We start from the raw sequence: 23,917 nt of genomic DNA, 5'->3' as shown, positions 1-23,917 counted from the left end.
CAGACGCTGGCTTTTATGATGTTTTATTGCAGTGTCACTCTGAGAACAACACTTGTCTCATTTATGACCGTCAGCCAGCTGTCAGGGCTGGAGCTAAAACCCGGAACCACGGCTCTGAGTGACCGAGACTTGGCTCAGCGTTTATAAGGAGCAGATCCCTCACCTGTGACAGCAGAGTGAACAGATCGGTGCGTCAAGAAACATGAGACTCCCAGTCCTGCTCACATGTCTGCTGGCAGCCTGCCTGGCAGAGACGCCACATCCATGCGGTAGGAGGATGTTTTAGTTGGAATTGAGCTTTAACTTCATCTCCTTTCTCAACATTTCATCATCATGTCTCACTTTTTCTGTATTAGACAAAATTTTGATGCTATTTAGACTATCTAGACCTCTGTTGACCTGGGACCTTTGGAGGTATATTTTAAACCCGTTATTACAGAACTTGGTTTTAAGGTGGACAGTGATTTTAAATTGGACAGCCAAATCAGAGCCATGGTTAAGTCCAGCTTTTATCATTTAAGGCGATTGGCTTCAGTGAAATCTTTTCTTTCCAGGCAGCATTTTGAAACGGTGATCCGCGCTTTTATTTCCACTCGATTGGATTACTGTAACTCACTTTATCTGGGAGTCAGTCAGTCGCTGCTGTCACGTCTGCAGCTGGTTCAGATGCTGCTGCACGACTTTTGACAGGAACTTGAAAGAGGGAACATGTGACTCCTGTCCTGGCCTCACTTCACTGGCTGCCTGTATATTTTAGGATTCATTTTAAAATTCTTATGTTTGTTTTTAAATCACTACATAATCTTGCCCCGGCTTACCTCTCTGAGCTTCTTCACCCCTACATACCCTATCGGTCTCTCAGGTCAGCAGATCAACTGCTCTTGGAGGTACAGAGATCCAGAAGGAAGCTGAGAGGGGACAGGGCTTTCTCTGTCATTGGGCCAAAGTTATGGAAGGACTTGCTGTTGCAGGTCAGAGAGGCCCCTTCACTGTCCACTTTTAAAGCTCGTCTTAAAACCCATCTATTTTAGTTGGCTTTCAACACCAGCGGGATCAAGTTTTAAATTTTATGTGTTTGTTTTTAAACTGTAAGTTTTTATTTTTTTTATTATGTTGTGTTTTAAGGTACAGCACTTTGTATCAGCGGCGGTTGTTTTAAAGTGCTTTATAAATAAAGTTGGTTTAGTTTGGTTTATTTATTTGGTGTTTTTATTTTGAAAAATGTCCCATTTTTGTTCCATACAGAAAGTCCTCCCTTTCTCACCGGAGCCCTCACGTTGGTAAGCCTTTCATTCATCTGCACAATGAAGTAAAACCTGGACAGGGCTCCTGTCCAGTCAGCATCACTTACACTCTCACTTTCCAGTCCACGCAGAATGAAAAGCTGTGGACCTTCACCAAATACCTGTACGATGCACTGGGACGCAGAGTACGACTGCTGGAGCTGGGCGCCTACGAGAACAAGACGTTCACCTACGACGCTCTGCTGCTCTTCAGAGAGGTGACCAGAGCATGAATATTCTGTGTCTTTATTTTAGCAGGAAGTGACTCTTGATCAGAGGCTTCAAAAAAGGAAATGGAAGTTTGGAAACACTGCGGTAGAAACGTTTCTCTCAAGATTTTTCCAAGCAAGTGGAGCCGGTTGCTTAGATGTAAAGCGAGAAAGATTCCAATGTGATTTCAGGAAATCACAGTCTCTTATCAGCGTGAAAGTTTTCTCACAGGAAACAGCTAAACATTTAAAAAAACTAATCACAAGGGCAGTGGAATAAAATGGAGCAATGGTAAATGATTACCTCTGGTTAAACCCATGAAGAAGGCCTTATTCTGTTGTGGAGGAACAATGATCAGTTTGAAATGCCAGAGTTGACAGAAATACCAGAACAACTTACAAATTCACCATTTTAGAAACAATTCCTTTTGAAGATTGTCAGTTACATGACTGTGTGTAACGGCTCCAGTCCTGAAAACTTGTAGAGCATGTTACATGAATACCAAATGAAACCTCAGGGTGGGAACCTTTTTGATACACTTCAAGGTCAGCAACACAAATTTACAAGGACCTTAAAGCACTGGGTCTGACACCAGCACTGCCTCAACTTCCTTCACTTAATACAAGAGAAATCATCTGATGTTTATGGTCTGCTTATTCCAATATTGGAATATTCCAATATTCCAACACCCTAACAGTGTTAGGGTGATGAGTAGTTCCTTGTCTCAGAAGGCCATATTCATATGGAGATGCATGCTCTATGGGTTGGTTGTCATTTGCTTGTAGGTTTGCAGTTGTCCCATGCTCTCCATTTTAAGATGATTTGTTTGAAAAGTGTTTTGTAAGATGTACAGAAGAATCTGAAAGAATTGACGTTGCTGAAACCGTCTCTCCTTATTTTCCTGATCAGGCTACCATGTATGAGATCCACCATCATAACCGCACCTGTAAGAAGATGCCTCTGAAGGCAAATTTCCACCCGCTGGCTATCCCAAAAGACGCCACTTTGCTGGGTCAGGCTGTGGTGGGAAGTTCCTCCGGACCTGGACAAGGCCTCCTGGTGAACACCTGGATAGGAGATCTACCAGACAAGTCAGGTGAGAAGGCGTCTATGGCAGTAACCTCCTCGGTTCTTCATTCAGCCAGCTTTGGCAGCACACCTTATATTCTCTGTCCTTCCAGGAAAGTACTCATCAGTGGTCACTGAATTTGGCTGCATTCCTGTCAACACCGTCTACCAAACCAAAGAGTTCGGATGGGTGGTGATGAGGTTAGTTTCAGCATCGTGACCATGATGAAGCTCGAGCTGACATGTCCGAGCTCAGCCTTATGATTCCTGCATCTGTTTCTCTGTTAGCTACTTCGACAACGTCATCGGGATTGAAGATCCTAATCTCCTCAACCCCCCCAGCTTCTGCTCTGAAGCGGAGAGAATGGAGGATCAGAAGGAACCAGTAGACTTCTTCAGCTTATTTCAAAGCAAAAAATGAAGATCTCCTTGGATTGTTTCATTTCATCTAACTCTGTTGTCTTGTCATAAACCATAAACATCAGATGACTTCTCTTGTCTTGTCTCTGTTGAGACCTTGGTGCGTTCAGTATTTTTTCTCAAATTGGATCCATTTGTTCAGTTCTTTCCATTTCAATTCATTTTCATTTACTCTGATGATCCGTTGAAGAATGTCTCCCCAGAACATGAGCAAGAATAATAAACTGAGTAATTTTCTCTTCATTGTGTTTTTGAGTCTTTAACTGATTTGTACACACACAAGTTTATAGGTTACCCGTAACTCTGCCTGACACTAACCACAATTCACATGACACCATTAAGTCCAACTCTAATCCTTTAAAGAAGAGCCCATGGCATTATGAGTGGACTTTGGCCCTCATTAGGCTCACACCAGAGAAGGTCCTAAATAGGCTACATATACAAATACACACACACATCTTGAACATTTTTCACACTTTATCAGGTTACTGAGATTTTGTATATTCAACACAAATCAGCACAAAATTCTTATTTGGATGCAAAATTTTGTGCAAACTGACATTTTACTGCAATTACAGTTTCTAGTTTTTTGGAGTCCATCTTCACCAGCAGGACAGTGGAGGCGAATGAGGGACTAAATTTTACATTGTGTATCAGTAAATGGATATAATTGACACATATTTAGATGTATTTCTATTCTCTCCCTACTTCACCATTTTACAATACTTTAATGTTTGCCACACAAACTGCCCAAAAATACGTGAGCTTTTTGGTTTTGTACGACCTGAGGATCTTTATGTTTGGTTGTTCAGGAGGAGCTTTCTGTTCATTCCTTCTGAACAGAATGCCCTTCTGCTCAGAAGATGGTCGATGCCGTTTGTTGTTGGCTTTCAACTATTCCTGAACGAGGGAAATTATTGTAAATATACAACAGGTTTAGTGCTGTAATTAAAACATAAAACACTTTTTAGGAAGCCGAGTGTTCATTTAAGCCTTTAAAAGTGTAGCGAGTAAATAGGTTTTTACCAGGAGGTAACGTGACCAGATAGTGATCATGGCTGGATGAGCAAAAACCAGAGATAATCATTGGATTTGGGAATCTTAATCAGTTAGAGCAAGTTAGAAAGTTATGCTTGTTCAGTCACGTGGATTCAGCATATTTCAATTATGCTGGATACAGACTGGAAACCTGACAGGCTTGTATTTAAGGACGGCAGAGTACAGTGGGCTTGCCATCAGACGACATGACAACTCTCTTTCTGTTTACGTGCCTGTTGGTGGGCTGCCTGGCTCAGGAACCTCAACCATGCTGTAAGTAAACACACCGGAAGAGCTCGGCATCAACATGTTGTATTTCAGAATCTTCTTACCAGCTCATAATAACTGAGCTTTTTTCCTGTTCAGCATCTCCGCCTCTCATGTCTGGAGGCCTTGTTGTGGTAAGTTGAATCCAGCTCGACTTTGCTCACATACTCCTCTCAGTAAAACACCTTCTCTCTGTCCTACAGTCCACCCAAAGCAAGGCGTACTTAGCAGGAGCTAAGTACGCCTACGATGGCCTTGGGAGGCGAATCCGCCTCAGCAACTTTGGGTCCTTTGACAATAAAACCTTCCATCTAGACGTGCTTCTGCTTTACAAACAGGTGAGAACCAAGGAGAGCGGATATGTATGTAGGCCAGATTCCAACAGGTTCTGTTTGTAATCCCATCCCTCCCTGCAGGGGGTGATGTACAAGATCAACAACCGGGACCAGACGTGCCAGAAGAGGCGTCTGAGTACGGACTTTGTTCCGCTAGCCGTTCCTAAGGATGCCTCCCTGGTGGGTCAGGTTGTGCTGGGCAGCTCTTCGGTTCCAGGGGAGGAAATTCTAGTCAACACCTGGACCGGGACGCTGCTGACCAAGAAGGGATTAGGTAGAGTTTCTTCTAAAATATTCATACTATTTAAAGTTTTTCACATTTTTTTCACATCGCCCACATTTTTTTATACATTTTACTTGGGATTCTATGTGGCAGGTAGTACAAAACAGTGAAAACCATGGTACTTGTTTCTGAGCCCTTTTTCTGAAAAGGAGCCTGAATGTAAAAGTAGTTGTACAAAAACTGCATTTCTTTTGCTTAGATATAAGATATTAAATGAATTAGAAATTTTAAAATTGAACACTGATCTAGTGAAACTTTAGGTATGATGCTAATTAGATACACCAGGAACTTAAACCTCAAGTAGTTAAATTTTAGACACAATATTTTCACATATTTGTTAAACCTGTCACCATGTCATGACCGTATAATATCAGACAGATAACTTGTCCAAATCAAGCTCCTCCATCTCCTCCCTGTGGTCCTACAGATATCTGCAGAAATGCACCAGATATCCAGTTAGCATCAACCAATCAGAGCAAGGAGGAGGGTCTTAGTGCTGTCAGTCACTCTAGTGAACGTTCAACCACATGACTGCAAATGACTCAGCAGTTATGTAACTGATCTGTTTTGGGGTTTTTTTTCCTTTTGCAGCAACGTACATGAGCACGGTTACAGAGTTTGGATGTATTCCTATCAGCACCCTGTTTAGCATGGACAAGAGAGGATGGGTGGCGGCCAGGTCAGTGCTCACACCTCAGTTATTTAATTCACATCAGCGCCAGAGAGCAGATAATGCTGTCTTTTTACATGCCTGAATAAAATGGTGTCCTTTGACTCAATTCAAATTCAGAAATACTAAGGGAAATTTGATGGTGGGATTTTATTCTTTTCTCCAGCCAGGAAATGGTGTACTATGTAGTTGGATTTTTTTCTTTTTAAATTGTGGTAAAAAATGTTTATAAATTAATAAAACTGAACTAGAAAACATAGGAGTCAGCAGTATGGAGACAATCCCAGGGGAGGAATATACAATCGCCATGACAACACTTCCACATAAGGCTTTGAAGGCCTGCTCCGTTTTGCTCAGGAAACGCATAAACATGAGATGATAACAACTTGTAATACCTGCTAATCTGTCCTATTATAATCAATGAACCAGCAAGTCATCAAAAACAATTACCATTCATCATAAAAAATACTAACCAAATAGCGCAACCTTGTAAGCCGGCCGAATGTAGCAAAATAAACAGAATTGTCCAGGTGGTAGAGCTGTTGCCTTGCAGCAAGAAGGTTCTGGGTTCGATTCCTGGCCCCGGTCTTTCTGCATGGAGTTTGCATGTTCTCCCTGTGCATGGTGGGTTTTCTCCAGGTTTCCGGTTTCCTCCCACAGTCCAAAAACTTGACTGTCAGGTTAATTGGCCTCTCCAAATTGTCCCTAGTTGTGAGTGAGTGTGTGTGTGCATGGTTGCTTGTCCTGTGTGTCTCTGTGTTGCCCTGCGACAGGCTGGCGACCTTTCCAGGGTGAACCCCACCTCTCGCCCAGAACATTAGCTGGAGATGGGCACCACCAACCCTCCTGACCCCACTGAGGGACAAGGGTGTAAGGAAAATGGATGGATGGATGGATGGATGGATGGATGGATGGATGGATGGATGGATGGATGGATGGATGGATGGATGGATGGATGGATGGATGGATGGATGGATGGATGGATGGATGGATGGATGGATGGATGGATGGATGGATGGATGGATGGATGGATGGATGGATGTCCACAAACGCACAAGCCACTCATCTGTTGTTACCCCATGAGAGGAAGTTTCTTATCAACCTGACCCAACAAGTTGTGCTGTGTGTATAAAACATAACAGTATCTCCAGTAATTAGCTTTAGATTTGCATTTCTGATGGTTTCAATGTCACTTACACAGTCACACAGCCCGTCAGTAAAAATGTCACAATTTCTGAATGCATAAAATCCTTAGAAAAACAAGTTCACAATGTGAAAGGCTAAGGTAGAAGGGGGGTAGGGGTTAAAAAGGATCAGATTGGAGTAGAGGAAAGCAGCTAGCTAATAGCAGCTAATAGCTAACAATAATATCCCATTGGTTGATGGAAAATAGATCAATTCTTTTTAGCACACAGGTGAAAAATTTGATCTTTTGTGATATCAAAACTTTTAGCTCTTCACCTGTCATAATCTTACACAAATGTGTCAGCCATGTTGGATTTTCAGGTTGAGGTTGGTGTTGAGTAGATATTTCATTTATTTTCCAGCTTTCAAAGAAAGTGCATCACAGAATAAAATGACCACTTAGAACAGAAACAAACCTTAAACCAGGCATGAACTCAGACACAGAACTCTGTTTTCTGTTCAGATGCAGCTGTAACAGATTGAACTGATTGTTTTCATCTGGTTTTCAGTTTCTTCAACAATGTCGTCGGGCTGGTTGACCCCGAGGATCTCAACCCACCACCATTCTGCAGCATTGCCCAGCTGGAGGAAGAGGAGCAAGATCCACACACTTCATTCCTGTCGCTTTTTTAAAAACCAGAAACACACTGCAACATGAGCCTATAAATTGACTGTAAAATGACTTTTTGTGGTTTTAGTCAAAGTAGCTCTTATAAAACAAATCTTCAGGCTCCAACTCTAATTTTGTTCCTTGTCATGTGAACATAATATAATAAAACTTATGCAAGTGTTACGACTGGCTGAAGGTCATAACTAAAACGGGAGACCATGCAGGGGTTAAAGTGTAGAAAAATGAATATTTATTAACAAGAACAACAATGGATTGTGGATATCAGTATCAGTGGTGTAATGCAAATGCTTGGATGTGTTGTATGAGTGCATATGGAAGTGTTGAAGTGCCAAAACAAAGACAAACTCTAACAGTGCAACAGGAGGGGAGCTGAGGCCTGGCCACCAAACATTACAAGCAGCAGAGTGGACACTGAGAGCGACCCAGAAGACGGAGATAGCCAGGTTCAAATACTCTGCGCTCCAATCAACCTGATCAGCAGCCCCTGTAAAGGGGAGGAGCACAAAGACACCTGCAGCCCAGCCTACAAGGATCAGGGCCGTAACACAAGTTTTAACTTGTTCTAATATTGTAGCTCATGGGTTATTGATATGTAAAACCTGTTTTGTTCCCCCCGATTTATGAGATTGTATTCTTATTTGATTAACTCGGGGAAGTAGGAAACTAGAGGAACTGTCGCTTTACTCATTGTTCTCACTTTTTAAAGTACTTTTGTCTTCAACCTTTCAACGAACGACAGCAAAAGGTTAAAATTTCCCGAGACAGTAACAACAATTGAGCATTTTAAAACTTTCATGTGTAACGTCGCCTGTCCACATCTATGTACGAGCTCAAAATTTCACACGCATGAAATACACACAAGGACAAGCCAGTGTAGCCTCATCGCACAGGGACCACGGGAAATGAATGGAGAGAGAGAGACAGTTTTAAACTAACGTTTTAATAAATCCCCTTAAAAAAGCAATATTACGTTATGTAGTTTGGGGGGAGGAGTTGTCTTAAACAAAACTTCCTATAAAGATTTCTGAATATAAAAACCTAGAAAACTGAAAATCTTAAGACATGTTTTGCTTGAGATAAAAAAAAAATCTCTTGCCCAGGGCAACTTTAGAAAGGTGTGGGCCAGACAAGAACTAGAAAATAAAATATATCTTCTCCGTCAGTTCGCCCCTGAACAGGTTCTCTGCTACTTGTATGCATGTAGAGTAAGTTTCCTTAAGTTGCTGCTGACTTCTGGGAGATTACATTACCTGCTTTCTGCTACAAAAATTCCCCACAGATTATTTCTTTCATTTTAATTGGTTGAAACGCAGCAGAAGGAGGGGGTTGCCCAGGGCAACATTCCTGCAAGAACCACAACTGTGCGCACATTTATATTTCAAACTACAAAAGTTAGGCACAGTGATTAATAACGATTAATCATGTGCAAGAGTGTGATTAATTTGATTACATGTTTTTAAATCAGTTGACAGCACAAGTATAAATACAACATTTTGGTGTAAAAATGAACTGAATGACTGAGGCAACACTTACTGTTTTTATTTGTGTTTGTATGTATTTTCTTTGTTGTTACTTTGTACCCAGAAAGCGGGGTGAACATGTATTTTTCTTATTTTTGTGTGGCTCAAAATAAAGCAAAAAAAAGAGTAATTTTTAAAGAAAAGTTGAAAAATGTCAATTTAATTTTTCAGCTGATTTATGTGAACTCACACTGAATGACTTTCCAGACTCATCATAGCTGCTGCTTTATAAAAAATATAGCAACAAAATGAAAAACAGGAAACAGGTGTCAGGTGACACCGACTGAGAACTGCGCACCTTTAAAGGAAGCGAGCTCTGACTGTAGAGAGGAGAATCAGCCTGACGACATGAGAGCTCTGGTGCTGCTGGTGCTGCTGGTGTGCCTGTCGGTGGGCTGCGTGGCCCAGAGACCCCGGCCATGCAGTGAGTACACACACACACACACACACACACACACACACACACACGCACACACAAACACACACCTGTGTAAACATCTCTACTTTTATCATCTATTCAGACTAAAATATGCTTTTCATCTCGACAGCCTCCCCTCCGCTGCTGACTGGTTCCCTTTCTGTGGTGAGTTGCGACTTTGTTTTTACCAGCCAAATAACAAGAAGCGATTGTTTGTGATTATAGTAAATATTTATTGTGGATTTATTTCCAGTCCACCCAGAATGAGAAGCTGGGGGCCTTCGCCAAATACACCTACGATGCTCTGGGACAGCGGATCCGCCTCAGGGAGTTTGGATCCTACAACAATAAGACCTTCCACCTGGACGTGCTTCTGCTTTACAGAGAAGTAACAACCACAGAGAAGGGATTTTAAACAGCGTGTTATGTATTCTTTTTATTAGTAGTAGTATTATAATCCTGTCCTGTTTTGTAAGGGTGTGATGTACAAGATCAACTACAGGAATCAGACGTGCTGCAAGAAGCACCTGAGCCGATGTTTCCACCCGCTGGCCATCCCGCAGGATGCCTCCCTGCTGGGCCAGGCTGTGCTGGGCAGCTCCTCCGGCCCCGGGCAGGGGGTCCTGGTCAACACCTGGACCGGTCAGCTGCAGATGAGGAACAAGACAGGTACGTCAGGAGGAAACCAGAATCATGTGCTGCAGGAAGCACATGACCTTTCTTAGAAAAAAAATAAAAAATCCCTGCGCTGGGATTTCCAGTTTGACAGGTTGACCTGCTCTGTGTTTACCACAGTGAAGTACATGAGCACCGTGACGGAGTTCGGCTGCGTTCCTGTCACCACGCTGTTCCACAGCTGCAGGGACGGATGGAGGATCACCAGGTTGGTGCCTGAGGCGTTAGAGGCCGGAAGGGTTTCACAGTCTGACAAATGTCGTCCAGAACTACTGCCATGCAGGGCTAAATTAAAAAATGTACCAGCAAAACATGGGCGGACATTTATCATTTATCCTATTGTTTATATCGTTTATCGTGATAAATCTCATGATGATAAGAATTTTAATTTATCGTTTATTGTCACAATAAGTTCCAATTAATCCTGACAAAACTATCGGTATTATCAGGATTGTTAGTCTTACTATTTTCTCCACTGTTTGCTCAATTATCAATAAATTTGAAAATATGATTAAAAGCAGTTACTTAGTGATGGAAATCAAATTTTTATGTGACTAAAAAAGTAACATAAAAAAGTGAAAAAAATATGTCTGTTGATCTCAATTCGCTCAACAGTTGGTTGAACATCCTGCTCTCAAGGTTGCAGGTTGAAGAGGCACAATTTTTTTCCTTCAAGTTTCTGCTCCTCTAGCCATGATCTTTTGTGGCGGCCCGTCCTTGTGAAGGGTGTCCATGTCTGTCTCCTGGACCTCTGTCCAGTTAGACGTCCTGGCTGTTTTCTACTGACCCAGACTGAGAGGGTCAGGAAACTCAACAGCTGTTTTCAGCTAATTAGCTAATCACACTGTGACTCGATGACTTTCCAGTGTTTAACCTTTTCACAGCATACATTGTGTCTTTTTTTTTTTTTTCTCAGCTTCTTCAACAACGTGATGGGACTGACTGATCCTCAACAGCTCATCCCGCCGCATTTCTGTGACGACGCCAAGTTGGAAGAAGAGGAAGGAGAGGAGCCAGCCACATTCTACAGCTTGTTCTAGGAGATTCTCATGAATCTGGTTCCCTTTGTGAATCTTTGCACTGACCTATCATTTCCTTCAGTCCTTGATAAAGAAACTTTTAAGTGGATAAAATCTTTGCCATCAGCCTATCTGTTATTCATTCAGCTGTTTGTGTATAAATCAAATAATGTCAAATTTAAATTCAGTGCAAATAAGTATGAAGATATATTTTTTTGCATTTTTTTTTTCTCGTCATGTATGACTAAAGCTCTAAAAGTAAACTTTTTGAGACGTCATGTTTGATTTGATATCGTTTGTCATGGCAACACTGTGACCCTGAAATATGTCTGTTTCTATAAAGCATCTCAATAAATCAGAATATCATAAAACACCATGAAGCAAAGGTCATTTATTATGATTCATTAAACTGAATGAAATATTTTAATGGTTATTATGACTTGCAGTAATTAAAAACCCAAAAGTAATTCTCTCAAAAATATGTATTACATTGTACAATCACAGAAACGCACTCAACCATGTATTTTCTGGGATCTGTGTTGAACAAAACTTGGCCACTAGATGGCGGTAGACAATCGGCAATAAGAACGTTATAGCGGAAACGGGTCTTAGTGAGGGATGGAGGAACTTGTTGAATATATTACATTAATCTTAAATATTCGCTCAATCTTGAAATTCTTGAGAAAATTATGTTTTTTAAAACATAAAAAGATCTAGAGCTAGACCAGATTGTCTTGGCTATCAGACAGAATCATTTTAATTTTATTCTCTTTTTTTTGCAAAATGTAAAAATTTCCTGGTGGGGTCATTTTCTTTCTTCTTTTTTTGATAACACAAATGGTTCCGTTATTCTGCATTACAGAAATATGGCGTTTTTACAAAGCTGGGTGTGTTTGAATATCCGTGTGTAGATATGAAACACACAGACTTCAATAACCTAAAATTTTATTTGTTTACATCATGATGAGCAGTCACTTGGTAACAGTAGTAACACACACCCCTCAGCACCCCGACCTCCTGCACCCCGACTTCTGCCGCCGCCAGCCCCTGACCCTGAGCGGCCGTCTCTAACCACACCAGTCTGGCATCAGGATCCTCGTCTGAGAACTGGAGCAGAGACCCGGAGCGCTGCAACACCTTCAGACACTGCCTCAGCACCGAGGCCGCCTTCTCCGCCCCCTCCTTGGACCTCAACAGGGCGTCTGTGGTGCCTTTGTCAACAATAAGGTCCAGACTGTTGGGACCATAGTGGCTGTCAAGCCGGGTGCAGTCCAGTTCTAAAAATTCCATTTGAGAGGAAGCGTTGCGAGGCCGGACGGCGTTAGCCCGGACGTGCTCCCGCATTAGCCGCACGGCTATGGGGGAGATGTCGGCGCAGGTGACTCGCACTGGCAAAGCGGAGTCTCTGTAGATGGAGGGGCCTAACGCAGATGTGCCGCATCCCATGTCCAGGACCTGGACAGGACGGCGTGAAAGAGACGCAGTCTGCAGGAGGGGCGTGATGAAGTCCTGCACAGCATCGAAACCGAAGAACCACTCAAAGTTTTTGAAGCTGGGACTCCTGCTGCTGGTCTCGGAGTAGAAGCGGTCCCATGCTGATTTCTTATCCATGTTTTCCATCAGCTCAGCTAGACAAGAGAAAGAGAAAAGAGACACAGTGGTTACCAGGACGATGGGCACAGCTTACCATCTAGTCCTGACTTAGTGTCCTGAAGCTCTTTACAACCGAGACATGGAATACTTTAAACACGCAGACAAGGACAATATTTACCAGAGATTCATAAAGGAAGTTATGCTAGCATGTTTAGCATAACTTCTGCTTCAGCATAATTTCCATTTCAGTACAACGTCCATAGTGGTTTTTGTTGTTGTGTTGCTGCATTGTGATTTTTACATTTTACCTTAAATTCTGCATTAGCATAACCTCAATGTTTTAGCATAAATTCTTTATCATAAATTCCGTTTTAGCACTTAAGTGTCATTGTTGTGTTGTTGCACTGTGACTTTTACACTTTGTTGATCCTTCTGGGCTACCATACAAGCAAAGGTCCAATATATCAATTTGAAAATGGATGGCATGAAGGGCTACCAAGACATTTTATCCTTAAGCAGCCAAACTGACAATGACATTATGTTACGTTATGCTAGCAAGGTTAGCATAACCATAACATTTTAGCCTAAATTCCAGTGTGGCTTCTGTGTTGACCCTTCTGAGCCACCATACAAGTAGAAGTTCAAACTAAAATCTTACCATGCTTTTTGCTGTCCAGCCAATCAGACTGAGCTTGACTTATTTTGCAGAGAAGAATGAAAAAAAAACAATGCAGTCTTTTGATTAGAAAGCTGGTAGCGACATACTGTAACATTTCAAAGGTGGTTCTACATAATAATTGGCTCAAGGTGGCTGAATACACCTGCACATCACACCTACTTCAGATTTTCATTTCTAAATAAAAAACCAAACTACATTTTTCTTCAACTTAATTATGAACTACTTTGTGTTGACCAGTTGTATTAATCCCCAGAAAACACAATGAAGTGTGTGGTAGTTTATAAAAACCGTCGTAGACAAACTCTGCAGTTGAACCTCATTTTGTTTTAGCTGTGCCTTATAGCTGTTGAATACATTCGCGATAAATCTTCATGACTAAACAAACCATTAGTTCTAGCCTGTGTGTTACTCTAAATGTCAACAGCTAACCTTTTGAACGAAAAACTCTATTTAGCTGGTTAGTTTAAAACCACTAAAGAAAAATAACGAGACTATCCTGACATGAATAATTCAAACTTTGGACATACTTGTCACTGATGAATGCTGCCTTATAGTCCTGGAGAATACTCTTCTGCCAGCCAACGTGAACGACTTTGTGAGAGCAGACATGTTGGTTTGTTTTCTCCAGAGCTCAACCACAGAGACAGAGCTCTCACTCTGACCACGAATTCTATGATATTTAATTTACTCTAGAGTCCAGTAAAACGTGAACGAGAAAACATCTCGTTTTAATGTACGATCTTTGGTTAGTTTACGCGTATTACATTACATTCGTGGTACTAATATTCAGATTTTTATGAAAACAGTTGAAAAACAAGACAAGTAGCTGTTTGATTTATTAGTTTATTTTTAATTTTATGACGATTTTTTTAAAATGTCGCTTTTCGTTTTATAGCTAAAAATGAAATTAAGTTTTATTTCTAAAGGGAAATTACATGTTGCTTTAAATCATATCATTTCTTCAAAGAGTTGTAAATGCTGATGATGAATCCCCGGTAGCAGACTGTGTTGCAGCACTTTTGAAGAAGCCTCTAACTGAAGACAGTATTGACAATATTAACAGTCTAGTGAAAAAGATACTGAGGGGGTGTCCATAAATTTCTCAAAGCAGGTTGCTGTGATTACAGGACATTTGTTCACAAAATTAACATAATGTTTGGATTTATGTGTCTAAGCAGTTCAGTGATGTTTGAACGATGTGAACGTTCCTCCAAAGCGGAAAATCAAAGCGCACAGAAGAAACAGCGCCTTCCTGGAGTCACAATATATTAATATATGATGGTCGCAGAATTAAAATCAGTAATGACCCAGAATGTGTGCTCTCAAGTTGGTTTCGGTTTTCATGTACTCACAGTGTACAGACATAGAGAAGCCTATAAATACATGTGATTTAGAGAAATAAAATAAACATTGGTTCCCCTGGAGGAGCTGGAAGGAAGCCTCCCCCAGACCTAAAGGCAGGGGGAGGCCGGAGTACCCAGAGAGAACCCATGCATCCACAAGAACACACAAAACGTCCCTATTTGAACCCTTCAAATATTTTAAATTAAAAAAAAAGGACAAGTTTAAATAAATGCATTCCAGTTATATATTGCCAATAGAGTACCAATTAAATGTCAAAATTGCTGCACTGATCAACAACACATTTGGTTATGTGTTCACAGCCATGTTGGAATCCTGAATAGAACTAGTTTCTTGACAGCTTTTGCACTTTTATTGTAAAGACAAACAGAAGACAAATAATGGATTCAAGACCAAACGTTTCTATGGAAAGTATTAACTTTCTGGATGAGGTCTCTTAAAAAACTTTTTAGAAAAAAAGATGATACATTTGGTATAACTCTTAGCCATTTGATAGTGTCTTGTAGTTTTTCCTGATTAAAAAAAAGGAGGGAGCAAGATCTGAGTCAGAGAAAAGGCAGCAAATAAGATGTAAATTGCTTTAATAAACCTCAATGAAACGCAGTGTACCAAAGGAAGAGAATCAAACAAAGCAAGTAGATAACATTTACAACCACAAAAGAAAAAGAAAAAAAAAAAAACCTGTACAACTAATCATCTGGAGTCACTTCTATTTTTCAACTATTTTTCCCCGTTAACCATTTGTGTGATGGCGGAGGAGAGCCTGGGTGTCGGGGGGGGTGGGGGGGGGGGGGTCTGGAGTAAGAGGGGTAAAATGAGACGCATGTGATTTTATCGTTTTATTTCCAAATAAATGAGAATCATCTCAGACACAGATGCGATTTGTAAATCAACGTGGCAGCTGATGTTATTTTTTGTTTGTTTTTTCTTAAACGCTCCCCCTGCGGAGCACAGCTTGAGGAGGATGTGATCTGATGAGGCCCAGGAGTGTTATTTGTACAGGATGTCGTAATGGCCTGGTCTGTACAGCAGGAAGATGCGTGGGTCGCCCCCTTCAGGGAAGATGTGGTTATTGACAGACCCTCCTTCCCCTCTGTCCATGTACTCCACCAGAATGGATACATTCAGGGCCTTGGCTAAGGCAATGATGTGAATGTGGTCACTTTCTTTAGACATAGGCTCTACTTCCTAGGAAAGGAGAAAGGGAAAAAAAATACCAGATAAACTACATATTCACAAACATTTCGCATACGTTCATTCAAAAATCCTCTTTAATAAGTATCTATGTTTACCTATAGGAAGACAGTAGAGAACAACATATAAACATAAATATTATAATATTTAACGGATTTTGGAAAATGTAAATGTCTAAATTAATTTGGTGCTTGAGGGTTATCTTTCGAGGGCAGATATTATTAGCGCTTTAGCATTAGCCTTTACTAAATAGCAAGTTGGGGTGGCATGTTAGCGGAGCTAATGTTTATGATTAGTGCAACCAACTTTTTAGGTAGCGGTGCCCATCGCTGCTGTTTTATGTGCGGTAGTAAAAATTTAAATCAGCGATTAAGACAGTGTTTCTCAACCCTGGTCCTCACCACCCCCTGCTCTGCATGTTTTAGATGGGCCTCTATCCCAAAACAGCTGATTCAAATGATTGCATAAACATCAAGTGCTGCAGAAGCCTGTTAATCACCCAGAGATACAATTCAGGTGTGTGGCAGAAGGAAAATACCTAAAACAAGCAGGACAGGGGGGCAGTGAGGACCAGGGATGAGAAACACTGGATTAAGACCTGGAAGATAATCACTATCAGCCAGGGGGGGAAAGGCGACTTCCAGTTTCTATCTTTATCATGTTTCTCTATAAAACAACTTTTATCCCAAACGCTGCCCACCTGCTGACAGAACTCCTTGATGGTTCGTCCTCCCTCGATGAAATGCTCGAAGAAGCCATGCTCTCGCTGCAAGTAGCCTGAGGTAAGGAGGCGCAGGTAAACAACAACGTAGTCGGACATGTTCTGGTCGTTGAAAGAGTTCAGCAGCTCCTGCAGGCCGGGATGTTTCTCACACAGTTCAATCAAGTCCATGAACTGGATGGCAGGTGGCAGGTGGGAGGGGGGCAAAAAATAATAATTAACTACTAAAAAATTAAGACAAAAAAATATTGTGTACTTTAGCTATTTCGGCAAAAAAAAAAAAAAGCCACATTCAAAATCAACTACAAAACATCTAAAAATAAATTAGTATGTTATGAATAAAAGTAGTATAAATAAGGATCCAACATGTTTTTATTTTGGCTAAATATACTTAAATCCTACACTAGCTACTGAAGGTGAGCTAGCTTAACAGGAATGTTGTCGTCAAGTGATGAATACAACAAAGTAGAAAATCTTGAACATAATGTGTTTTTGATGCATGTCTGTGTCCTCAAATCAAAACATGTGTTAATTATGGAATTAATGAAAACAGTTCAACAAGTCAATACAATAAAATGCTGTGGTTCAGAAGACCTAAATCAGAGCTGATTTGTCGATCTGAGAAGCCGATCTGATTTGTCCGTCTAATCTGGACCGACAGCTTCAACGACCAGACCTGAGGAGCGAAACGGCGAACGGACAGACGGGACGCTCACCGTGTTGTGGAAATCCTCAATGGTAAACTCAGTGAAGCCTTCGTTAACCAGGTCTAGTTTGCTTTTAGCTGCCACTGCTTTAAATCTAAAAATACAAAAACATTTATTAAAGATGGAAACATCCCAACACAGAAGAATATGATGCACATTCTGATGCGTCATGGTAACCTGACCAACACAGAAGCTAAATACTGGCAAGTATGTTTAATTTGCAGGGCTGCAATGGTATAAAGTATAAAGCCAAAATGGATCCTTTTGGTTTAAGACAAAAAAAAAAACCCTTTAATAAGCTGATGGTAGCCATGATGCCTCTTACTTCTGAAGTTCTTTGCTGTTGTCTAGCAGCGACTCCAGATGTGCGAAGCCGAAGGCTCTGTAGAAACAGTTTCCATCTGGTCGTGTTTTGCGGATATATGCGTACTTTTTGTATAGGTCCTGAAACGGAAAACGAAGAGGCGTTACTTACAAAATTTGGAGCCACGCTGTAAAACCCGACGCTGTGAACCGACAGTCTGGCCGACCTTGAGCTTGAGTTGATAAACCGTGTCGTCCTCGGCGTATTCTCTCTGCAGCACCGACAGGTCCTGTCTGTCTGACACTAGCGGGTTGGTGTTTGCGATCTGCACAGACGATACAGTTAGTCTGCAGTTGCACCAACTCAGATGTTTTAAACTCGTTGTCAACTGTGCATTTACAATCCACAAACCCTTGGGTACCTCCTGTAAAAACGTTATAACTGCCTGTTTTAATATACCTAATACCCTAATATGCTGTTGAGGCTTATTCTGGGTGGAGAAAGACATCAAAGCTTCCAGCAGACTCCAAAATTCTTATCGGTATATCTCTTAAAGGGGCAGTATCATGTATTTTCCATGCATATAGTGGCATTTTACAGCACAATCAAGTCACTATGTTACAAAAATGCAACTTAACTTAAAAAAAATTTGACTAATTTAAGAAACTTCTGCTCTTTCTGAAACTCCACCTTCAGGATGTCATCACAACATGGCTCCTATGAACTCCTTTTTTTTTTTTTTTTTTACAACGTTTCTACCAGCGTTGCTCTGAGAAGTGACTCCTATTACGAGCTCCGCAGCAGCACAGTTCCACCAGGCGGAGACTCGGAAGCTTGGAATCTGCTTCTCTGAGGAGGAGCTTTGTCCTCGAAGGCAGAGCTAGATCCAACCAGGCGTTTTGTGCAGCTGAACGGTTGCCATAGAGATTAAAGGATTTCTCAAGCGTGCATGAACGAATCAGGGAAACGCTACAGGTATGTTTCTGATGAGGGAATAACATTACCTCAAAATGTTCACAAATTTGAACATAAATTCTACAAGAAAATATTGGAAATTTTCATTGGAAAAAAAAAAAGTATTTGTCAACTAGCTTAAACCAAAAACACAAAGGTCTTAGCGCTGCTAAAATAATCTCTACATCAGCTCAATACAGTTCATTTATCTACTAGTAGCGTTGTTGCTTTTGTCCTTTTCCTATTTTCTCTCCTTTCATTTTGTTTTTTTTCCCCCTCTCTCCATCTGTGTACAAAGTGTGTCGGCACTCCGACCAGACAGCTGCCAATTACCCAGAATGCAATGCAGTGTGGTTTGGTGTGGTCAGGGGCAATCCCCTTAGAAGAAACATTTGATTCCTCACCTCCTGCTGAATCCTGTCCTGTTGAGCGATTATGGCCTCATCGTAGGCGAGACAATTAACTCCTGGAAAACGAGGAGAAGTCAAGGACAGTCAAAGTCAGGACTGGATATGGAATTTCATAAAGTCAAGTCAAGAGCAGTTATAGTGCAGGTAAACTTGCTGTTAGGAAGAGACTGTCATTTCCCTTCAATTTTTTTAAGCAGCAATGCAGGTTTACTTTCACACAAGAAAAAAAACAAAAGCACCTGCATTGTTATACAGGCCAGAAATAAAAATCATTGCAGAACTTGAATTTCCAGTGGAAGGAAGTATTCTCAATTACAGTAAACCCCCACCTAACCTCTGGTGCAATTTTGCGGATTAATTTCCTCAAAATGTTTGAAGTGCAACTTCGGAAGCTAAACTAGCTACACGCAATGCTACTTGTTTTAATATTAGCTGCGTTTCCAAGCGGCCAATCCCAGGGCAGCGTTTATTTTGCTTGGTTTTGATTGGCTGTAACCCAAGAGCGCAGATAAGAAAGACAGTGGATGGCGAACTAAAGTAATGCTAAAACAGTTTAAAACTGTGCATTTGATGCATATTAAGGTATTTTGGTGATTGCAACAATTAAAATAGGAAGTTTTAAGCATTTTTATAGAGGGTGTTAAGTATTCGCATATCTTAGTTATTCGCCTTTATCCCCAACTCATGAGAATACCGGAGGTCCACCACTTTTAATCAGTCTGCCCTCCGAATCCTCAGGCTAAAACGAAGCTAGCTCATCTTTAAGCAGCAGGTGTTGTTGCAGATGGTTCAAAAGTATGAAAGAATTTTTGATCCCAGACTTTAAAAAGTGGAATAAAATACAAACTTAAAACATAATCAGAGTAAAAACATAAACGGATATGAAAATCTGTGTTGGCACCAACCACAGAAAAACGCTACATTTGTTCATCTCTGAGGTTTGTGGTTCTGGACATGATTTAGAAACGCATAAATGACAACACATTCTACATGTCCAGCGTATTCAACATCTTTCATTCAAATCTTAGAGTCTACTGTACTGACATTTTATCATCGTTTTAATATCTTCTGTACGTTTCATCTTATCTTGGTCCTTTAAAAAAGAAGGATGTAGTTCTACGAATGATGTTTACATGAACATAACCTGAGCAAAGATTTTTTTTTAAATAATTAAACACTACCTTCAGAAATTAAAAAAAATCTTGTTACCAATAAACAACGCTAATGTAAAACAGCATTCCTCAATTATAACGAACCCAATCTTCCACATAACACCGGCTGCAGCCCGAGAGCTAAACGGGGCTAGCTCGACTTGTGCGAAAACAAAACAATTTCTGGGCACGACGAAAAACGTCTCCACACCGCTCAGAAAACAAAACCGCCCCCCTTACATGTTAACCCTACGTATTCAACACCTTGTGACGTTTAATACTAGTTCAAGTCCACGCACTGTTTCCCTGCTTGTAACTAAACCAGCGGTTTTCTTTCTTTCTTTGTGTAACTGCAGCAGCTGCAACTCGCTAGTGTTAGCTGGGAAGCTGTGGCCTTTCAGGTGGCGTGTCAGCCACGGTTACAGGGACAGATGAAGCCCTCTGCGGAGAGATGCAATAATCTGAACTCCAGCTGCCCGATAAATGTCAACGCACCTTGTTGGAGATTTTCACGAGCAACTGATTTTCTCACCTTCCATCTCTCCCTGCGAGGATTCCTGCTGTTCCTCCGCCATCTTAGCTATCGAGATCTGTTTCCTCCTTCTTCATGACCTCATGCATTATATACTTCCGAAAAGAGGAGCGAGGAAAACGTGCTTGATTAATTTATTATAATAGTCATATTTTCATGGTACATAAATTAAGGAGAAATTTTAATAGATTGCATGTCTGGCCAAGTATGGCAAAGAAAAGAGTCGGGGTAAAATCTACTGTATTTAGTGATGAATTTGAGCAAATAAATATTACAGGTTGTGGAATTGCTTTTACATTTTTCTATTTTGTTTATTATCATTAATATCATAACTGGCTAAAAACTTTCTATAAGATAAAACTATCCCACTAGCCATGGGCGGTTCTAGAGAGGGGCCAACAGGGGGAGAGTGTTCTGTCGGTTTGGCATATCCTGTCAATTTAGCATACCACTCTACAAAGCCATTTTATCAAATCAGCATTCTGATCTTTATGAAGGGTTATGCTGTTTTGATGGGTGTTACACGGAACCAGCATACTCCTTTATAAACTATTATTTCAATGTATCTCACTGAAATAAAAATAAAAATTCCAAAATGGTTGGCTAATGGAGCGCTGTCTGCTAGCTTGAGTGAATTATAGCAAATGGAAAGATGAATTCTTTCAATGTTTTAAAGCAGTTTAACCATTACTTCAGTAAACTTCAGACTACTCATTTTTGTGTATTATATAGCACACATTAATTACACAACAAACATACAAATATCGTTATGGTGTTATGAAAGTAGCCTAGTAGACTTCCAGTATGCTATTCAAACAGGGTATGCCAAACTGTTTTTTAAACCCATCAGTTCAGTATGTTTGAACTAACCCAATTTATTGTGAAATTTTGGACCAATTATATTTTTTTACCTTCACAGTTTTACTTTCACAATGAATTAAAAATTACGTTTTGGGCGTTTTGCTGAAGTCGCATTAAGTTTGCTAAATTTTTCCAAGATATCATTTTCCTTTATAACTGGCATGGTCAAGAAATTTGTCCAAAAATTTGACAGGAATGCTGATCCAGAAGAGGTTGGAATTATTTTATTATTTTAATGTAGAAAATTATTTTATTTTGTTTTATTTTCAAATCTTAGACAAACATCAGAGTAATTTTTGGAATTGTATCAGAATTCTCCAGAAAGATTTATTTTTTGAATACTGTTCACTTATCAATATGTGTTTTAACAGAAGAAACCAGGATAAGTATAAGCTATCCTTGTTTGATATCTTTAAGAAAATGCAGTCTTGTATCATGCAGCAGTGAAATTGAGCTTTGAATTGTATTACAATCTTTAACGTTTGCTGAAGTCATCATCAAAAACTTTGGAAATGTTTGCAACCATCAGTGAATTTCTTTGTACTTCTGTACTAAGTATGGAACTACAAATGTTTTAATTTGGAAGACAGCTTCTCACCTGCTTCTGCAAGTGTTGCTGATTCTTCAGAGGTCTTCATCTTTGACAATGATGGAGGTTTAATTTTTGAAGGATTAAGAGTAGACTGCTTCCTCTAAATGCTTGTAATAAAGGCAACGTCCACTCAAGATATTTAATGTTGGTCACGGCCAAAATGGCTGCTAGCTTAGCTGCAGTCGGGCCAAGGTCAATGCTGGAAAGGTAAATTCAGACTTCAACTTGCACTTGGACGTTCTAAATTGTTTTAACCAAGTTATTTTAAGTCTATTACTTCTATTTTATCAAATAAAGATCATGATTACTGGAAGGATCTGTGTCAAACCTGGTTATGTATGAGTACAATTAAGGGACTTCCATATGAGGTGAATGGAGAAAACATAGTCAAGATAAAGAGTTTGATTTGGAATGTTTTCTACACTGATTGTGTAAAACCTCTCCTCGGGCTGCCACCTTAGCGTGGTGGAGGGGTTTGAGTGTCCCAATGATCCTCAGCTATGCTGTCTAGGGCTTTATGCCCCTGGTAGGGTCACCCAAGGCAGACAGGTCCTAGGTGAGGAACCAGACAAAGCGCAGCCGAAGACCCCTTATAATGCACAACAACCTTGGATCTAGCGCTCCCTCGCCCGGACGCGGGTCACCGGGGCCCCACTCTGGAGCCAGGCCTGGAGGTGGGGCACAATGGCGAGCGTCTGGTGGCCGGGCTTTTACCCACGGAGCCCGGCCGGGCTCAGCCCAAAGAGGAGACGCGGGTCCCCCTTCCAATGGGCTCGCCACCTGTCGGAGGGGCCAAAGGGGTCGGGTGCAGTGTGTAACGGGCGGCAGCCGAGGGAGGGGACCCTGGCGGTCTGATCCTCGGCTGCAGAAACTGGCTCTTGGGACGTGGAACGTCACCTCTCTGGTGGGGAAGGAACCGGAGTTGGTGTGCGAGGCTGAGAGGTCCCAGCTAGAAATAATTGGCCTCACCTCAACGCATGGCTCTGGTTCTGAAACCAGTCTCCTTGAGAGGGGCTGGACGTACTTCCACTCTGGAGTTGCCCACGGTGAGAGGCACCGGGCAGGAGTGGGCATACTTGGATTGGCAGACTGGGGTGGTGCCCCCCATCTCGGCGCCTGTACGTTGGGGGGACGGGTTCTGACTGTTGTCTGTGCTCACTGGCCGACCAACAGTTCAGATTACCCACCCTTTTTGGAGTCCTTAGAGGGGGTACTGGAGAGTGACCCTCCAGGGGACTCCCTTGTTCTACTGGGGGACTTCAACGCTCACCTGGGCAATGACAGTGAGACCTGGAGGGGCATGGTTGGGAGGAACGCCCCCCCCCCGATCTGAACTCGAGTGGTGTTCTGTTGTTGGACTTCTGTGCTCGTCACGGATTGTCCATCACCAACACCATGTTCAAGCATAAGGGTGTCCATATGTGCACTTGGCACCAGGACACCCTAGGCCGCAGTTCGATGATCGATTTTGTCATTGTTTCATCGGATCTGTGGCCGTATGTCTTGGACACTCGGGTGAAGAGAGGTGCGGAGCTGTCCACTGACCACTACCTGGTGGTGAGTTGGCTCCGGCGGTGGGGGAGGAAGCGGGTCAGACCTGGCAGGCCCAAAAGTGTAGTAAGGGTCTGCTGGGAACGTCTGGCGGAATCCCCTGTGAGACGGAGCTTCAACTCCCATCTCCGGCTGAACTTCTTCGAACACGTTCCGGGGGAGGTGGGGCACATTGAGTCTGAGTGGACCATGTTCCGTGTCTCCATTGCTAAGGCGGCTTCTGCTGTGGCCGCAAGGTTGTCAGTGCCAGTCGCGGCGGCATCCCTCGAACCCGCTGGTGGACA

The 23,917-nt window shown here is 41.6% G+C and overlaps 5 protein-coding genes across 6 annotated transcripts; 3 read left to right on the top strand and 2 right to left on the bottom strand.

Annotated features, from left to right (window-relative positions):
• The first annotated feature begins 114 nt into the window (after positions 1 to 114).
• Positions 115 to 3,224, top strand: LOC103480176 (ependymin-2-like). The gene is made up of 6 exons (XM_008435045.3): positions 115 to 269; positions 1,246 to 1,280; positions 1,367 to 1,501; positions 2,403 to 2,589; positions 2,675 to 2,762; positions 2,850 to 3,224. Exons 1-6 carry the CDS (start codon positions 203 to 205, stop codon positions 2,980 to 2,982), a joined length of 645 nt encoding a protein of 214 aa, XP_008433267.2. The 5' UTR covers positions 115 to 202; the 3' UTR covers positions 2,983 to 3,224.
• Positions 3,225 to 4,160: 936 nt separating this feature from the next.
• Positions 4,161 to 7,552, top strand: LOC103480175 (ependymin-like). The gene is made up of 6 exons (XM_008435044.2): positions 4,161 to 4,292; positions 4,386 to 4,420; positions 4,490 to 4,624; positions 4,703 to 4,895; positions 5,496 to 5,583; positions 7,269 to 7,552. The coding sequence occupies exons 1-6, from the start codon at positions 4,226 to 4,228 to the stop codon at positions 7,390 to 7,392; spliced, it is 642 nt and encodes a 213-aa protein (XP_008433266.2). The 5' UTR covers positions 4,161 to 4,225; the 3' UTR covers positions 7,393 to 7,552.
• A 1,624-nt stretch (positions 7,553 to 9,176) lies between these two features.
• Positions 9,177 to 11,393, top strand: LOC103480173 (ependymin-like). The gene is made up of 6 exons (XM_008435042.3): positions 9,177 to 9,334; positions 9,459 to 9,493; positions 9,582 to 9,716; positions 9,805 to 9,997; positions 10,124 to 10,211; positions 10,920 to 11,393. Exons 1-6 carry the CDS (start codon positions 9,259 to 9,261, stop codon positions 11,041 to 11,043), a joined length of 651 nt encoding a protein of 216 aa, XP_008433264.2. The 5' UTR covers positions 9,177 to 9,258; the 3' UTR covers positions 11,044 to 11,393.
• Positions 11,394 to 11,950: 557 nt separating this feature from the next.
• On the bottom strand, positions 11,951 to 15,130 carry cskmt (citrate synthase lysine methyltransferase). 2 transcript variants are annotated; one of them, XM_008435043.3, is made up of 2 exons: positions 13,822 to 15,130; positions 11,951 to 12,650 (listed from the first exon to the last, which is right to left on the bottom strand). In XM_008435043.3, exons 1-2 carry the CDS (start codon positions 13,901 to 13,903, stop codon positions 11,968 to 11,970), a joined length of 765 nt encoding a protein of 254 aa, XP_008433265.1. In that variant the 5' UTR covers positions 13,904 to 15,130; the 3' UTR covers positions 11,951 to 11,967. The 2 variants fall into 2 exon arrangements, with proteins under 2 accessions (XP_008433265.1, XP_081455468.1); XM_081599342.1 differs by lacking the exon at positions 13,822 to 15,130 and adding an exon at positions 13,274 to 13,813.
• Positions 15,131 to 15,220: 90 nt separating this feature from the next.
• Positions 15,221 to 20,737, bottom strand: otub1b (OTU deubiquitinase, ubiquitin aldehyde binding 1b). The gene is made up of 7 exons (XM_008435041.3): positions 20,630 to 20,737; positions 18,941 to 19,002; positions 17,809 to 17,907; positions 17,604 to 17,722; positions 17,288 to 17,372; positions 16,551 to 16,745; positions 15,221 to 15,844 (listed from the first exon to the last, which is right to left on the bottom strand). Exons 1-7 carry the CDS (start codon positions 20,670 to 20,672, stop codon positions 15,647 to 15,649), a joined length of 801 nt encoding a protein of 266 aa, XP_008433263.1. The 5' UTR covers positions 20,673 to 20,737; the 3' UTR covers positions 15,221 to 15,646.
• Positions 20,738 to 23,917: the final 3,180 nt, after the last annotated feature.

The sequence above is a fragment of the Poecilia reticulata genome, chromosome 18 (genome assembly GCF_904066995.2).
Source record: "Poecilia reticulata chromosome 18, P_reticulata-male-v2, whole genome shotgun sequence".
Taxonomy (NCBI): Eukaryota; Metazoa; Chordata; class Actinopteri; order Cyprinodontiformes; family Poeciliidae; genus Poecilia; species Poecilia reticulata.
The sequence above is the reverse complement of the archived record's forward strand: the minus strand, read 5'-3'. Positions and strand labels throughout refer to the sequence as shown.